This window comes from Semicossyphus pulcher, unplaced genomic scaffold (assembly GCF_022749685.1).
Source record: "Semicossyphus pulcher isolate SPU_LCO1_2020_fin unplaced genomic scaffold, fSemPul1.0.p SCAF_2, whole genome shotgun sequence".
In the NCBI taxonomy this organism is placed as follows: domain Eukaryota; kingdom Metazoa; phylum Chordata; class Actinopteri; order Labriformes; family Labridae; genus Semicossyphus; species Semicossyphus pulcher.
This window is the reverse complement of record NW_027211693.1, coordinates 30,935,001-30,953,605: the sequence shown is the minus strand read 5'-3', so window position 1 is coordinate 30,953,605 and position 18,605 is coordinate 30,935,001. Positions and strand designations below refer to the sequence as shown.

At 41.3% G+C, this 18,605-nt stretch overlaps 1 protein-coding gene across 3 annotated transcripts in view; it reads left to right on the top strand.

Moving 5' to 3' along the window:
- The first annotated feature begins 65 nt into the window (after positions 1-65).
- uvssa (UV-stimulated scaffold protein A) overlaps positions 66-18,605 on the top strand; it is a 44,051-nt gene continuing 25,511 nt past the window's right edge. For 2 of the 3 annotated variants that reach the window (XM_069670356.1, XM_069670354.1), the window contains exons 1-8: positions 66-209; positions 1,058-1,185; positions 1,795-1,948; positions 2,234-2,410; positions 4,604-4,724; positions 4,804-5,307; positions 6,623-6,732; positions 6,904-7,032. In XM_069670356.1, the coding sequence (XP_069526457.1) occupies positions 1,076-1,185; positions 1,795-1,948; positions 2,234-2,410; positions 4,604-4,724; positions 4,804-5,307; positions 6,623-6,732; positions 6,904-7,032 (1,305 nt within the window). In that variant the 5' untranslated portion in view covers positions 66-209; positions 1,058-1,075. Of the gene's footprint in view, positions 210-914; positions 930-1,057; positions 1,186-1,794; positions 1,949-2,233; positions 2,411-4,603; positions 4,725-4,803; positions 5,308-6,622; positions 6,733-6,903; positions 7,033-18,605 lie in introns of those variants that run through there. The other variant, XM_069670355.1, reaches the window with a different exon arrangement.

The window sequence follows — 18,605 nt, the reverse complement described above, 5'->3', positions numbered from 1 at the left end:
TAGTACAGGCAGCTAGCGGAAATACGTATGTTTGATACACGGAAGCTAACTTTAGTTAAAGACCGTGTAACATGTAAACTGGACTCAGCTCAGAAGCCGTTAAATTAATACTTTTTGTCATGAATGGGCGACGAGTTAATTTTGTCACCTGGAGCTAACGGCCGGATAATTACTACGTGTCAGTATATTATAAAGCAGGCTACCGGCAGGTAAGACGTTAGCTGAAGATGCTGTGTTTACATTTATTAGCATATAGCAGCTAGTGAAATGCTAACTGAGCCTTTGGACTAACATTATTTAAACGCCACCTGAGCCTTAATTCACTGCCTAAAACAGAGGCTGTGTGGATAGTGGTTTTATATAATATTTCTGTATTAATGCTTTCATTTTAGATTTCGTTAAACCCGTGTAGATATATGACTATTGTAGATTCACTTTTTAATTTATTTATTTAATTATTTTTTTCCAGTGATCGGTTGTTAGATTTTTGATGCAGTTAGCAAGCCACACTTTAACTAGAAACGACTTATTTTCTTGTTTACGCATGACGGGTGTGTGGTCTCAACATGTATTTTTGTGAGTGTGAGTGGATGAAAAAAAAAAGATGTATTTATTTATTAATACCTACTATATAATAGTATAGTTACTTTCAAGCCTTCAACATTGAAACATTTCAGATTTTACAACATTAACACCTTTCTATAACACCACTAGTATTTGTTTAAACTAGGGATGCACGATATTGGATTTTTTTGCTGATATGCCGATATCCAACCCTTTTTGCTGATTTCGATAACGCTATATTAGGCACATGTTTTTCTCCACCTAATTTCAGAGAACATCAAGTCTCCCCTGTCGTGGAATTGATATCATGCCTACTCTTATTGTAGTGGCCCACTGGCAGATACAGTGAACACAATTCTTCTGAGGTAGCAACATATTCGTTTTGTCCTTTTTTTGTAATTATTTAGATTCTTATATCTAGTTGAATGTAGGAGATCTGGAGATCTTTACTCCAGGTACACTCCTTTGATCAGCAGTATTTCCATGTTCACAGGTGTGTTGATGAATAGTGATGGAGTTGTCTCAGAGGGACAGGCTGTCGGAGCTGGTGGAGGAGCTGACCACATCAGGACTGCCGCAGCTCAACCAGGACAGGATGAAGGAAATAAAGAAGATCTGCAAGTATGTCACTAAAACAGAGTGATGGACTTCATAAGTCCTGAATATTTCTGCCAACTGGACCACATTTTGGTTTTAAGTTTCTAAGTTGTCATGTTTGACTTGTTATGAATTTTCAAATTGTGCTCTAGTGCCAACATCAAGACTTTTAGCACACAATACAGTCAATCTTGCCTTCCAAAGGTTTCAATTTGTATATGATGATTCAAAACTTTATACTGAATTAATACTTTAGTCCCTGAATAGTTTTCTTATACATGATTCATCCATCATAAATGGGTTGAGCACACAACACTCAGCACAAAAAACAGCAACATTGCAGTCTGTGTAAAACACTTCCACTCTGACTTCACTCCTGGTTCAGTCTTTGGTTGGAATAAAAATATGTAAATATCAAGTCTAAAGGCCATCGACGAAAAAAAAGGAAGCCTGCACACTTACTCCATGTCACTAAAGGTTTAAATGATTTTAGGCCATTGTTGCCTGATATATAGTATCAGCATGATTCAAATTCATAGGATCATATAAGTATGGATAAAATTAATAATCAAGAAATATATTCATATAGATGTAACTAATCACTCTTCCCTCTGTGTCTATAATTCCTGCCAGAGTGTCTAATGACTGCATAGACCACGTGTACCACTCTATGATGTCCCAGCTCAGCCAGGAACACGCTGAGGTCCGACTGTCCGCCTTCCAGATCGCCAGCGAGCTCTTCTCCAGATCACACCACTTCAGAACGCTGCTGGTCGACAACTTCCAGGTATTGTCATCATGTAGACCTATCTCAGGTATATTTATTACAACAAACACCACAATAACTAACTGTGCTTTTACAGTGTTTGGTGGTCAGAGAAAGAATAGTCTGGACAGTTTTCAAGCATTTTAAAATCTTGATTTAAAACCCAAAGTACGTTTTGTTTCTGTCAGGAATGGGACTCTAGGTTAGCCTTTGATTAAATAATCTTCTAGTATGTCATGTTCCTCTCTTCTTTTCTTCTACTTTTTCCTCCATTTTTCTCCCTCTCTCTCCTCCTTCCTCGTGCAGGAGTTCTTGGAGTTGACCGTAGAGACAGACTTGGATCAGCCCCTCCCCCCTCCTAAAGAAGTAGCCAAGAAACTGAAGTCACTGGCCATCCAGACTGTCCAATCATGGCAGGCCTCTTATGGGACGGCGTATAAGAAGTTAGCTCTGGGCTACCACTTCCTCAAACAGGTTAAGAAGGTGAGATGGATATAAAACTAAAATGTTTTCCTTCTGTACGAAAAACTGTCCAACTGAGAAAAACTGACCAACATAAAACCAAATTAACTCTCACAATTTTCAACTCTCTTCTGCAACTCTATCAACCTGTTTAAGAATTACAAGATTCACAGCCACCAAAACATGAAAGCTCATTCAATTTACAGCAATTTTTAATATTTGGAATAGAAGTGATACCATAAATTTTTTTTTATTAATTCCTTATTTTAACAGGTAGTGTCCTTGAGATTGAGACCTTTTTTCCAAGAGAGACCTGTGTACAAAACAAGTCACATCCCTGTGTTTTTCATATGTTGAGAAAAAGACAAGTCCCCATAAACACCTGTGACTGCTAAGTAGATATTTAAAAGAATAAAACATATTAACACAAGACCGAGAGTCTACTAGCTGCTCTGTGAGGCTGTGGTGCTTTGATCTGAATGCTGACATGCTGGGCCGGGTTGTTCAAAGGAAATCTGATAGGATTTAAACCCTGAAAATGGGTTGCACAAAACAAAAAAAGGATTATGTTAATCGTACAAAATCAGTCAATCCAATTTTGGCTTTTATCTGGATCAAACCTCCAGTTTGTGTTAAAAACTTTTCAGTTGGATCGGGAAAACTTTGATCCAAAAATCTGGATTACCCTGGTCCAAGCAGAGAGGAGGATTCAGACTGGATTACAGGAACTTAACTTTTCAGTCGGTCAAACAAAGCAACATTTTTACAATGATGTCGATACTTTCGACATTTTTTAAATATTTTGCTCTTGAATTGATGATTTTCTACAGTGACATGAAAGATGAGGTATGTTGTATGAAAAATAAAGGATTTCATCCCCTTAAAATATTTCACAAATGGCTTCAATATCAAACATGAAGTATTCAAATAAAAGCAGCTGTCAGGACCTTTTTTCTGTGTGGATTTTGGCGCCCCCTGTGGACAAAGTGTGTAGTATGTAATCCCATTCAGAGCACTGGTAATTCAGATTTGGTCATCTTTGAAAGCAAGTATCTGGATCAGGTTGATCCTATCCAGTTTTATTTCAGCAACCAGGATAAAAGTCAGCCGGGTTACCTGATCCTGGATAGAAAAAAGTGGTTTTCCAAAAGGTTATTGTTAAGGTTATGACCTTAAAGAGCAGCTCCAGTCATGTTTTAACACATATAAAATGCTCTGCTTGAAATAATAAATTGTGTTTGATAAGTTTTTCCTGCAAAATACGTTATTACCTTGTAAAAATCCTCCTAAGGCATCTCCTCCTTCTCCCTCATTAAAAGTTCCAGAATCTGCATAGGCCCCGCCCACTATGCACATTTCCACTCTGCCCTGTCGTGAAAACATAACACGTCTCTGCCATTGTTTAGCGGCAACTTGTTGAAACTTAGCTAGCTTGAAATGTAGTAATTAGTAGAAGTAATGTCAACGTCAGTAGTCAGTAGTGAGTTTGCAAAAATCACGATGATGATCACAATGATGACGATCACCGAAGTGGTTGCCAATCAGAAAACGTGTTGTTCAGCCTGTCCTTGGTACACTGCAGTTTAAAAGCAGACAGGCCCAGCCATGGAGATGACTGCTGATGTTGTCCCTGACATGTCCTGTAGCACATGAAGAACACCACATGGAGATGTTTACAAGGTTAAACACTGGATTTTGACAGGAGGGGGTCTTTAAAGCCTAAACAAATCTTGTGACAAAAATCATTTAAGGAAAATATGTGATTTAATAAAAGGTTTCTTGCGACATTTACTTTTGCCCACCATGTTTTTGCTCAACTCAGGTGATCATGTTTAAGATTGCCAGTTGTTAGAGCAACTTGAGGGGGTGTCACCTGAATCTTCTCAATTGGAAAAAGATCAGATTTCAGATTATTCCGATGCTGCAGGGATATTTAGTTGAACTTCCTGGATGATGGTGGAGCAAGATCACTTTCCAGTTCACAGACTGGAGGAGCGAGGACCCAATGTGTATGATGTTCACCATCTAGTTAGCATGCTAAAATGTGCTTGATATTTGTAAATAAACCAGAGTATTTGATGATTTAAATTTGTCCCCTAAAGACGCCACCATATGACAAACCTGCTACGCTATTATAAGTTTGTTTTCTGTGTTGCATTTCGGCTCCCACGTTGTGATCCCGGTGTAATTGTTGTGATGTTTACATGTTGTCAGGTGGACTTTCAGGACGCTGAGGCTCGGACTGTAGCAGAGAGGAGGAGGGAGGAGGAGAGACAGAGGAAGATGGCCAGAATCTACAAGGAGAGAGTGGAGGCAGCGTCCAAAGACATGGAGGGTAAACACCACAAAATTCAACATCACTACACTAAATGTATTTCATCAGTAGTGTTGATTATGTTTTATTTCTTCCTCAGAGTCACAGCAGGAAATTGAGGAAACTTTGACAGAGATGCAGTCCTGTATGAGGCTTCTTTTCCCTGAGTTTGACCTCCCAGACATCCAGACAACCAATAGCAGCCCTCCAAACTCCCAACCAGCCAATGAGTGTCCCTCTGGGGATGAACAGCCCTGCTGCAGCAAAGACCTGAAGAATGACATGAGAGAAACAATAAAACAAAAAAGGGAGGAAGAGAGAAGGAACCAGGATGAAAAGAGTGGAAAGGAAGACAACGGAATGAGGGAGACGAACGGGGAGGAAAAGAAAAAGAGATCTGAAGATGAGGAGAGGGAGGAGGAAAAGAGGAGGGAAGGGAGTGAGATGGAGACAGAGCAGAAGGAGGGAGAGGAGGAGGGAAGTAGTGAAGAAGAAGAGGAGGAGGAGGAGGAGGAGGAGGAGGAGAGTCTTCATGAAGACTGTTTTATTCGTAACTCTGGGCTCATCTCCCACTCCTACAGTCTGAACCTGAACCTCAGTCCTGGTGGGTTAAGCTTACATACATGTGTAGAGGACATTATATTTCTACTAATACTGTTGTAAAACAAATCCTAACTTTGTGAAGCATTTAAAGGTATAATCAGTAGGATTTGTCCTTGCATTCAGACACTTTCAAACTGGGCCCCTCCTCCTGGGCTCTTCATCACCAGAAGCTCACTCGTGCGAGAACACGCCCACCCCGCCGAGCTAACACCGACAGCATCACGGTTACCTTTGCAGATTACTGTTGCGCTAGCATGCTAACCGCTGGTTACCTTTGCGCTAGCATGCTTACTGCCGGTTAGCTTGTCCTACCTGGTTTGAGGCATCTACCTGTCCAACAGAAAGAAGGCCAACTCTGCGTCGCTCTTTCTCCATGTTCGCCGGTCTGAATGGGGCCCAGCTGTTAATTTAAACCACTCCCACACTCACCTGTACGCTGTGATTGGCTCAGGGAACCACAACAGCGCCCCTCCTGAAAACGTCCCATGCAAAGCACACACACTCACCAACACACATAAGGCCCATAAGTGATGATTTATATTATATTATATTTGTAAAAGTCTATATTTTATTTTTCTAGGACAATCCTACTTATTATACCTTTAATGTTTTGTTTTGTTGAAAGGCTGTAATAAGACATCACACATATTCCTAGATATCAAACCTTAAACACTTACTTGATCTTACATAAGAATAAATAAATAAATGACTAATAAGTACAAAAGTTTTGGAATGACTTCAGTCTGCAGGTGCAAAACACTTCTTAACAGCTGCAACGTAATTCCTGCTGGGAAATAAACCCTATCAAAGTACGTCCAGTAAAAGTTTTAACGGGAACCAGCGGTTACATCGCTCCCCTCTGAGTAACTGGACTTTATTTACTAAAGTATTTTTAACTTGCAGAACACAGGAGCTGCTGGTCTGGTTGTTTTACTCTATTTTTTGGTAATAAAATATTATACTGGATCCAAACTAACCTAAAACACTGAAATCACACAAAACTTAGCAGCCGTAGACAGTAACCCTCCCCTTCTGCAAGATAAAATGAAATGTTTTTGTCAATGGAGTCTGGTGGCTTTGAAGTGTGCAACGTATGTTTCCCCTTCCTCTTCCTCTCGAACAAAAAGGTCTATCTCTGTAGGGATCCTTTCTTAATGTTATCAGATGCTTACAATTCAAATTTGAGCCCGTCAGTGACAAAAACAAGAACTACTACTACCGGATTTGCAAGTGATTTGAAATATCCAAGAAATTAACGACTTGATCCCTGTATAAGCAAAGAGTTGTTTTTATTATCTCTTCCTTCTCTGTCACAGGTCTTCATGTGAAGGAGACCGAAGATAACGAAGCAGTGGTTTCCACAGTTATAGACCTCAAGAGACTGATAGAAACCAAACACCTACCGGCTGTGCAGGGCTGGGTCCAGGTTGGTACAAACACACAGGACTCACTTATGAAGACAGATGAGAAATGATCATATTGGACACATGAATAAGTGTACAATATGAGAGGAGAACATACTAGTTGCTAATGCTAATGAGCAAATGATGTCTGTCTCTCTGTCCTTCTGTCTGTGTGTGTGTTTGTGTGTGTGTAGGTGTTCACCAAGGCCTGCGCTGAGCAGCAGCTGGTGACGCGAGCTCTGGACCTGAAGAGCTCGTTGGAAGCGGCTCTACAGAAACACAAAGAGCTTCACATCGATTACAAGACCAGGATCAGAAAAGTGGTGAGTTACCTACAATGAGTACATCAAGTTACCTTAAACAGAGTTTAGGAAAGTATTACCTTTTTTAGGGTTAAGTTCCTTTTATTTTATGTTTCACATTACAACACATGCCCAAACATGTCCAACAGGAGCCCCACACTCAGCATGTTCACTAGACAAAGCAGCCAAGCAGTAGCTTTGCAGGAATAAAGCCAGGCAAACGTTGAGTCAGCCATTTAAAAAAAGACAGAAAAATTAGCTACAGTGTAATGCTGTCAGTTTCTGTGTCCTCAACAGGCTGCCAAAAATATATGAATTATCCCAGTAGACCCTCTGATTGTCTAACTATATATCTAATCTCCTCCATTTGGTATACAACTCCCATCATCCACTGATCATTTGCTGGTGGAATATAATTACACTTCTAAAACCTGGTCTTTCAGCCTGGAAAGAGACAATTTATATCAAATTTGTGCTGCGAGATGGCAGGCAGTATGTGAAAGAATGATGTTATGTATAAGAAAAGATGATATCATACCATTTGCGGTGTGGGGCGTCATCCTAAACTTGCCTAGGGCACCAAAATGGTCAAAGCCGGCCTTGTTAAACATGTTTACATTAACAGGACAACAGCACAGGCTGATGATTTAATCACTGCTGGTACAGTAACCCTTGATTACACATCTATTAGCAAACTAATGACCTACAGGGGCGTATATTTCTAGCTCAGTCCACCAGTCAGTTTAGGACTGAAGAAGCCTTTCAGATGAGAGGTGAGACGTCTTCAAGAACTTCGACCAAGTCCAGTTACCTTTTGGATTAAGTTTAGAATTACCGTGACCTGGATGACTGAGAACCTTCACAGACATGCTGGTACAGAGCATGGCCAGCAGAGGGCAGCGTCCTCCTGCAAATCACATGACAGCGACATCACCATACACTGCAGATGCTCCATTAACAGAGGAGTGATTTAACTGAGTCAGTGTTACCACAAACCATCACACCAACTGACTTTGACTATTTTAATGAAGACCTTAAACAGGCAGAGTGTTCTTTAGCATCCTGTGAATCACATCACTCGTGAGCTCACACCATTGTCATCTGTTCCTTCTTAAAATTTCTCTTTGTTAAATCAGGAAACATTAAGTCCAAACTGGAGCTTTTCTGGTAGAGAGGACTTGAACAGAACGTCATTAATGGTTTAGACTTTGTTTGTTTCGACTGGCGTATGTGCACGCCTCAGAGTGGACATGTCAAAGAAAACAAATAGATATGATTTAGAGACGGTTATTAATTTATAGAATTAATTAATAGACAGTAATTCAGTCTGGAGGGACTTGGGGAACCGGTTCAAGTCCCAGTATGGACCAAGTATGCAATTTGGGCTGGTAGCTGGAGAGGAGCCATTTCATTTCCTGGGCTCTGTCAAGGTGTCCTTGAGCAAGGCACCGAGTCCCCCAACTGCTTGGGGCGCAATCCATGTGCAGCCCCCTCACTCTGAAATCTCTCCATTAGTGCATGTCCATGGGGTCCTGTTTGTGCATGTGTGTATTTCGGGCCGTGTGTGTAGCTTGTTTGTAAAAATGACTGAAAACATTGAATTTCTCCTCGGGGATTGATAAAGTATACTTTCTTCTTCTTCTAAATTGTTTCACGAAGACCTCGGCTTGTTGTTTTCTTGTACATTTTTGGCGGCTAAAGTACACAAGTAAAGATGAGATGAGACGAGTACTGTAACAAACAGCTGGTTTCACTTCATACAATGCAAAACTGACAAAACAGTCTAAAAGTACAAGAAGACAACAATAAAACAACAACACAAGGCATATATAAAATATGGCACAACCTGTGCGATGAGCGATATATACCCGTAGATACATGACAGGATATAAAAAACTTGAAAACATACAAATTGTGTTTGTTTGAACGTTTTTAAATCAGTTGAAAAATAAGCTTCATATGTGCAAGATAACCTCAGACAATCAACAAATCACATCCAAAGAGCTTGAGCTCGCCAAGTCATCCTCCAAAAAGGGGTTTGAAACTACACCATCTAGAGGCCATTGACAGAACTGCAGCTTCAGGTGTCCCTACTCGGCACTGGTGCTCGAAGCTCAAGTAGACGCCAGTCAGGAAGTCTTTTAATGGTTTAAAACTGGGAGATGAAAAGCCACATTCACTTTACATTGTTTACTGTTTCCTAATTAAGCTTTATAAAGTCCTCAGGCTGAAATGAATTTAAAGAATAGATCCTTTTTTTGTAAGTTTATTCAGTTTGTGATGTAAAATACCCCTCAGACTTATCATAAGACCCAGGGGTTATTATTCAGTTTTAATTTGAAAGATCTATAAGTGTCTTCCTTCCTGTTTTCTCCTTTAAATGTGTAAATCCAGTCCTTCATTTCTGTGTTTCTCCCTGAGGAAAGTGTCATAACAGAGCGTGAGAGAGAGACTGAGGATGGAAATATTAATAGTAAAGACATTTGGGAGAGGTGAGATAGCAAAGCGCAGCCATAATGCATAATGCATCAGAGACACAGAGAAGAAATTGGGGAGCAAGGGGGAGGATGTACTCATTCATTCCCTTCACTACCACTAATGTGCCCCATGGCTTGACAGCTGATATGTCTATCTGGCTGCCTTTATATCTGACTTAGCATCGCAAGTCTGCTGTAGTTTTGAAGCGATTAAAAATGGAGCCACAAAATAACCACAGAGGTGTCGGGGTGAAGCATTTCACTCAAACTAACTGCTTATTTGAAAAGGTTTAATTGGTGCTGAAGTGTTAAAGAGGCGAGTTATTTGCTTCATATGTGCAATGCTGGAGATCAAAAGCAGAAAAGGACAGCCGCCTGCAGTTTCAGTCTTAAAAGGACCAATGAATGCAAAGTGCTGTATGAAAAAAACAGGCATAAAAGTTGTAGCGTGTGAATCCATCTTTAGCCGAACAGAGCGGCAGAGTGACAGTGACAGAGCGCCGGGCGTCTCGCTCTGCCTGGTTATCACTGTCAGGGACCAGTCTGCTGCACCAGCAGGCCCAGCACCGCGATAACCACACAACTTACAGCCCCTTTATCATAATTAGCTTTTCCTTTTTAGCCTTAAAAGGCCTTCCATTACTGGGTCCTTCTCTATCGGGCCGCTGACACACCACACGATTGGTTTCTCTCTCAGCGGGCCTCTCAATATAGTCTCCCATAACGGGGAGCTGCAGAGAGACAGAGGGGTGTTATAGAGGCAGATAGAGAGGCGTGTTTACTGAATGAGAGAATCAGACGGAGGGAGCGTTTGAGCCAAGGAGCATCTACATGAAGTTTGAAGACTGTTGAAGATTTAAATGCACAATGTTGTATTATAGTTTTGTTTTTACAGTTCCACTCTGTGTATTTGGATGTTTGTTGTGAAACGGCCCAATGCCAATCAAGTTGTTAATGACCCCGGCTACAATCCAGTGTTGTCCTGCTAATTTGTAAGCTCCAGCCTGGAGCTGGTGGAAAAGGAGCTTTGCCTTTTTTACAGTGGGACTTTTTACTCTGTTGATTTGATGTCAAACAAGAGGATGAAGCCAGTAAGACGACAGGAGACTTGATATGACTAGTGACCGATCCAGCGGTGTGGTGTGTTCACGTTGCTAGGAGTTTGCTGCTTCATACTCTCTTCTGCTTACTGTGGATTTTATACGTCCTTAAACATGTTGCAGTGATTTGAACACAAAGACAGTCACTATTATGAAAGACTCCAGCATTAAAACAGAGATATAAGACATTATTTTCTGATTGTTTCATAGCTGTTAAACAACAAACTAACACACCTACACCTCCGTACAACCCCGCAGGAAGGTACAGGGTTTAGTTTTTATAGGCCGAAGGCGACTGTGTGTCTGTCTGCTCCGCCCTCCGTCACACCTGGAGTCACAGCGGACTGTTCTCATTCTCAGAACGGTAAATACGGAAGTCCTTTTGGCTTCTCATAAAGATGCATAGGTTATGTTAGCATCTGTTGCAGACAGACTGACAGCCGAGCAGAGAGACAGACATGTCACCTGGTTTCCAACCTGCAGAGCTAAACACCACTGCACAATTATTGACTCCCAGAAATGTCCCAACCAGCAAAATTAGAAGAAAATGCGAATATTGAGACACGTGAAGACCTTTGCTGACCTCTGCTGAGAACATCATTCTAAACTCAGGGCATCAGTTTACCCTTATAGAGAGAACTAATCCAATACTTTAGCTCTCTTTTCCCCAGTTTTTAAATCTATGTAATGTTCTCCCTGTGATGAAAATACACAGATGTGTAGGACTCTACCCCCCCACATCAGATTTGGCTGTTTAAAACAAAGCTTCAATTATTTGTTCCTCTGTTTATTTTCAGCTCAGTACCTCACCAACCTCCTATATTGGCCCTCATGAGTTGCATGTTTCACATGCAAGACTCCCGGATATTAGTTTTCAACAAGCACTGGTTAGTCAGACGTTAAAACTTTCACAGCAAACTACTCTGAGTGTTTCTAGTCACGTCGCTTTCATTTTACCTGCTACCATCTTACTGGATGAAAGATTTAACAGAAGCTCAGTTGCAGCCTCTGAAGCTCTGCCAAAGACCATTGAGGAAACGCGTATTTTTGAAGTGAAGTGGTTTTACTGGTTTTAATCTCATGGTCAGTTTGTTTAGTTGATTAGGAGACGTCGGATAATTCGGCACACGATAAAAACCTTGTGTATGACCTAAAAACAATCTGAGCGTCTACAAATACGCTCGTGGAAGCTCAGCCTGCAGCCCCTCCTGATGGCCTGTGTCTTCAAACACGAATTAAGGGGAGACGTTTGTTTTGGAGCACACCCTGACGGTTAATATGGATCCTGGTAAAAAAGAACGACAAACACTGTAGGGTCGTTTTGGGACTTGATTTTTAAAGTTTAAAGCCTGCCATGCTGTCGACCTGGGGGCTTTCTGACCGATGATTTCTGTCGACCTGGGGTTTGAAGCATGGTGTTTTCTTTTAAATTAGTTATAAGCGAATCTTTTCTGTTATTCACAGCAGCTATCATTGTGTCATCTTCATCTCTTGCATACTTTAAGAGCACTGACCACGAGAGTCCCACGTGCATCTGTTGAGTGCTGCTGACTAAAAACATGGGCTTGTGTTTAGGAAGGGATAACACATGCAGACTTATTTGAACATATCTGTTTTTAAGAGCGTATTCAGTCACTCCGGGCTCCATTCATACAGACCCAGGCCTTGTTTACTGCTGATAACCCATCTTATCACGGCACAATGGATGTGGCCGCCTGTTTCTCACTGGAGATAAACAAAGAAAGACTATCCCTCTATTTCTCTCCTCCAACACTCCCTCCTTTTCATTTGTACATTTGTTCTCTGAATGTGTCTCCTCCTCTCGGGTTGTACAGCAGAAATATGTTATTTCTCTGGCTCTGTCGGCCTCTCGTTTTTAGTTCTCTCTCAAAATGTCTTATGGGGAGAATTCAAGCAAATTTAACCAATTGCTGCAACAGGACATCTTTTACTGTATCTCTAATATGTTTTAGACGCTGCATGCTTGAAATGTCCTGTGTTGCTGCTGAGAAGCAGACAGCTGATCCGTCCTTACGAGAGCTTCGGTGTGATCGTCTCCCTTTCATGAGCTACCTAATCCGACCTCAAAAAAGTCTTTGTTCAGACTCTTTACAGTGAATCCATGATGATAAATCCAACGCTCTGTCTTCTTGTGGTTGTTTATCCATGTTTCTGTGCTGGAAACTGTTAGCCGTCCACTTAGCCACCTTCAGACGCTGTGTTTCTAAACTTTCCACCAACTGTGTTACTGATGCTTGTGTCAGCTCTGATTTCAGCGAGTCATTGTACAGTGAGATAGTAATCCCACTGTCTCTTATCAATTGTTTTCTACTACTGCAGCAGCCCAAATAACGGGTAGAACATTGTAACATTGTAAATGTAATAAATAATGTGGAGATTCTCCTTTGCACATATGGACAGCATTGAATGTGCACGTGCAGTGAGAAAAGAGCAGTTTTTACACTATTTATTTGGAGCCCTGACACAAAAACAGTGAAAACGTCACAACGTGCATTTTTTTCTTTAAAAGCTGCTGTGTAAGGGTCCGATCAGACAGAACGTGTTTTAGCAGCTGGGGGCTTTTTTGTATTGTTTTTCAACGAGAGGCTTTTTGTGCGCTGCTTTTGTGTTGCTGAGCACCTCGTGTTTTTGAAGAAACCCTCTGAGCGCCTCAGGTTGGAAAAACTTCAACTCAAAGCAGAGAGGCTTCAACAGAAAAGGCAGTGCGGTGCACCTCGCATTACATAGCCTGCAAAACACACTATGTCTGATCATTCTGTCTGATCGGGCCCTAATCGTCATTTTTCTGGCTGCGAAAATCAGATCACAGAAGTCCTTGGCATCATGTAACTTGCACTAGTGTCAGATCTGTTGTCGGTGTGTGAAGATACTTCAGTATAATAAGAGGAATTTTCCAAAGCCAGGCTTGAATTAGTGCGAGCATGCTGTATTGTTAAATGGATTGTTGTGAAGGTTAACCACACTTTGAACAATTGCTAAAAACAATTGCCCAACACTTGACCAAGCCTGCACATGGGTGTGCGATGTCATTGTGTTTCTGACTCACATAGTTGTCATTCACCTCCCTTTAAGCTCTACAAACAGATATTTGCATGTAAATACAGAAAACAGCAAATCTCTTCTTGCATGTCAAGTAGCTGCTTGTGCCGTAACCTTAATTGGTCCCTTTTCATTGGACCAATCAGGAGGCCATTTCTGTCAGTTGACCAGCCTGGGGCGAGCTGACTTCATAAGGCTTTAAGTGTCATCACCGGGCGTACATGAGTGGATGGACTCATAATCCAGACTGTTTCTGCTGTTGGAGAAACATTCAGTAAATCACTGTGGTTCCATCTGGTTCCATCAGGAGTCTGATAATGTGAAAGGAGATGGTTTCCAAATTGGAACTGATGGATCCTCTGGGACTCGCATGACGTGGGGTGGGGGCTGATTTGTTAGTTATCCTCAAAATCTCTGGACCGGCCTCATATCACTGAGCAAAAGTGGGCTCCACAAACCCCCAACCATCTCTCCTAAAGGGCCCCTGCTCCTCTTCAGGACGTTCCTGGTGTCCTCCCGGAGCGTTCCCCAGGAAAATGAAGAATAGCAGAGTGTAATTTGACTGTGGCAGGAGGCGAGACTGCATCATAATGACTGTTTTGATCACAGATTGAGACAGGCCGGGAGGGGGAACTGAACTCGACAGTTGAGAATAAGCTGGCTGACAGGGAAAGGTTTGGGACGCTCTGGGCTGGCTAATAGACCTGCCAGGCAAGGTTAGTGAAATAAAGATGTCACCCTACACATCATATAAGCTGACTGCTCCCCGGAGACAAAGGGTGCGTCTGTGCGTGTGTGTTTGGGGGTGTTGGGGGTGGAGGAAGATAATGGGGTAAAGCGGCCGAGAAGAAGCTATAGAGAGAGAGGGAGCGAGGGGAGTGGGAAGCTTTTTTCTCATTAGTGTGGGATCCCATGGGATCCTCTCTAGGTAGTAATGAATAGGAGTGCAAGGTGGTAATAGAGATGTGGGATGTTGTGGCAAATCAGGCCCTGAACAGGTCAGACTCCACTGGAAGCTTTAGGCCTAATTAGTTTGTAAATATGTTGGAATCAATCAGTGGCAGAGGACTCCCTGTCCCTTTAGCAGAACAGATAGAGTTATAATGATGAAGGCAGGGGTCAAAGATTCATCTGTAAGTAAATACAAATAAAGGGTGATATTAAAATCTGGACCTATTTTTTTGCTTACTATGGGGTCGTAATGACTAATAGGTACAAAAGTTTTTCCCCAGTTGGTTGCTTTAGCCTTGAAACAGCTTTAATGGCTTCAATTTAATCCGAGGCTGCAAATGCTCCCGATCAAAATACATCCACTAAAAGTTCCTTTTTTTTTCCACTGACAGGCTCAGATTGTTATTGTAGACAGGATCCCTACATTTGTTGAATAGTAGGATGCTTTTTCATTAACCAGATACAGCTATTTTTTTGATCTCTTTAAAGCCACCAGACTCCATTGACAAAAACAGTATTTTTACCTCACAGAACATGGGAGTTGCTGGTCCTCTGCTGCCTCATTGGTTACTTTCTTTGTTTTACTGTGTGAGTTCAGTGTTTACATGGTCTGATCTGATTTAAACAAAAAATGTAAAACACAATAACAATAACAGAAAGTAACAGATCCATGTAGACAAGTAGTACCTTAGTTGTGTGAGGTACAAATACTGTTTTCCTCTGTAACAAAAAGGTCTATCTCTGTTGGGATCCTTTCTGTCATGTTGTCAGACACTTAGAATAACAATCTGAGCCTGTCAGTGTAATGAAATATTCCAAATTGACGATGTTTTTTAAGACTACAGCTGTGGTGCTATGATACTGACGTCCTTTACAAATGTAATTCAGAATCAGATTCAGCTTTATTGGCTGAGTATGTGGGCACATACAAGGAATTTGACTCTGGGTTTTCTGTGCTCTCAAAGTACAGACACAAATAGTAAACAGACATACTAAACTTAAAACAAGGACAGGTTAGACAAGGTAACACAGACACTAAAAACTAAATCTAAAACTACTATATACAGACCTAGACAGAAGCAATAGACTATGGTGCAATAGAGAGTGCAAAGGTGCAGAGATATATATGGTTATGAATCAGGTTGTTATGCACAAGAGGTAGATGGTTGTGAATGTGGATTGACCTTCGATGTAGTGATAATATATACATGATAATAACATAATAACATATTTCTCATGCACAGTGGATGTTTCCAGTTTATAATCTGAAGTGCTTGTTTAGTGTAAATGCTGCTGACAGGAAGTTCCAACATAGCTTAAATAAAAACATTATAAATACAATATAAGTGCACAGTAAGTTAGCTTTTAGCATTGTCTCTCTACATTTTAGAATATTTGTGATTAAAATCAGGAACTATGTCATCATAGACTAAAATGTAACACTAAAAAACAAGCGCATGGTCTTCACCGAGTCCTTATTAATCAGCACCCAACATGACCTTTAACCTTTATTATATAAGTATAATAAGATGCTAATGTGTCAGGGCAAATAGATTATCGCACAGTAACAGCACAGTGTGAGTTACACACTAACTTCTCATATCTGTGTGTGTGTGTGTGTGTGTGTGTGTGTGTGTGTGTGATGTATGTGTAATATTCTCAGGAAGATGACTGTGTGTTTAAAAATGCATTTGCGTATAATGTGTTCATTAAGCTAACTGTTTGCTCTCTCTTAAGGGAAATGTCTGTGATAATGGTGACATTAGAGACAATCAGTATTCCCACTAGACATTTCCCATTTCAGACTTAAATGTTCAACCAAATAATCTGGTCACAGTGTGTGTGTGTGTGAGTGTGTGTGTGTGTGTGTGTGTGTGTGTGTGTGTGTAGCCAGGTGGAGAGCTATATTAACTTGTCAGGAGAGACAATGGAGACATCTCTTTAGCTTTTTCTCCTCCTTGTGTTCTCCTCCTCTCCTCCTTCCTCGCTCTGTTCTCTCCTCCTCCTCCTTTTCTCCTCCTCTGTGTGTGAGCGTGTGTGATGCTGGACCTGCCCCCTCCCCTCCCTGCCATACACCTGACTTATGGCTGTGCAGTAATAATTTGCCAGACCTTGGCAGGCTGAGTGTACATTAGCATATAAATAGCAGATGCACTGAGTGCCCATCACAGTCGACTACATTTAATTTTTGGTTTATAAGATTGAATGGGTTTTTAAACGCAGCGCCATCAAACTTGCCAAGAGACAAATGAAGTCAGGGGAGCAGTTGTCCGAGGCGGCGCCCTCACATCATTTTTATAAAGGATAAGAGTCTTATTTAAGGGGGGAGGAGGGGGGAGGAGTGAGGGGGAGACACTTTAGAAGCTGAATAAGCAAGACACCTGTGGAAGGAGAAGCGTTCTTTAGTTTCTAATCGTACCCAGCTGTCAATCTTTCTTCACTCTTAAGGTGACCAAAAGTATGTGGACACCTGAACTCTCATATGTTAACCTGAACATGCCATTTCAAAAGCATGGGCATTAATCTGTGCTGTGAAAGCTTCCTCCTCTTGTTTCAGTCTGTCCACTGGTTCAGTCTCTGAACCCTTCGGCTAATGGCTAAAGACAGATAGTCTTCCGGTGTAGCCAGCGGTTAGCGATAAAGGTGCACTGCGTTGTTTACAGTCCAACTAGCAACATGAGAAGTGACAACGGAGTTTTGAGAAGATATCAATTTATATAAAGCTAGGTTGTCGTCGGTTAAAAGCCAATGAAGTTATGAATTTATTTACCAAAAGGTCAAATGTAAACTTAATTGGGATGTCCTGGAAAAACACTTCTTCTGTCCATTATTCCTGTCTCATGCTCGTGTCCGCAATTTGTCGAGTGAGCAAGCAAACATCACAGTTTTGTTTTTCTCATTAAAGATGTCCTAACCTGCTCCATGCGTCAATGAACAGGCTTAGCGATGTGTTGCTGGTTTAAAAAACTGGTCGCCTGGTTCCACATCTGCGAAGTTCACACACCTGCACGTCATTTAGAGACGGAACATTCACAACGACACCAAAAAACAATGTCATGCAGCACTGCAGCGTCGATTGCTGTAGGTTCAAAAGAGGTGCCAGGAACATGTGCAGGAATTATTTTTAAATTTAGCACAAATGTCCACTTGGACTCAACGATTTGGTGATTAAAGGTCACTGTGATCGACTTCAGTCCCATTCTCAAGCACGAGATTTTGATTCCATCTAATTTAAGTTTAGTTTTTAATCCGTCCAAAAGGAAGAAGCCATCCACGATCGATTAGTGAACAATCTCCCCTCACTCTACCCTTCACATACCTGTTTGTTCTGCTGTGAAGGGTCTACTGACAATCACATCATCTGCATAGAAACAGAGAGAGAGACGTTCTCTGGTATTACTCTGCTCCCGTTCATTATTGGAGTGACTAAGCCAGAGATATTCTTGCTTTGAATTACACATTCGCGTGCGCATGATTGTTTCCAGCATCCCCTGCATCAGTTTGAAGCGTTGGCTGTGCACGTCCTGAAAAATTAACGCTACACGTGCGTGAGATGCAGTCTGCACATGAGCAGTTTATGATGCAGACGGTCGTGTATGTGAACACAAGGTTAAAAAGCAAGAATATCTCAGGCATTAGGGTAATGAATTCTTTCAAATCTGGACGACAATTGTTTCTGATTCAACACCAAACTTTGAACATAATTTGCATTAAATGACACTGAGGGATGTTTAGCTTTGACTGACTGACGTTCCATACTGATGATAAATCCAAACAATATCTGGCACAAACGTCCCCTGACGTGAGTCTCAGCACTTCCATTTGTGTGCTGATGCAATGTTGCTGCAGCAGCCACTGAAGCTGTGTCCTTGTAATGTATGGTCCTTACTTCCCAGCAGATCTTTTTATTTGGTCGTTAAAGAACTACTTATTTTTCCCTTTAGGAACCGGCTTTATTTTATCTTTGAGTGAACATTGCCATTACAGTAAAACATAGCCCTGCTTT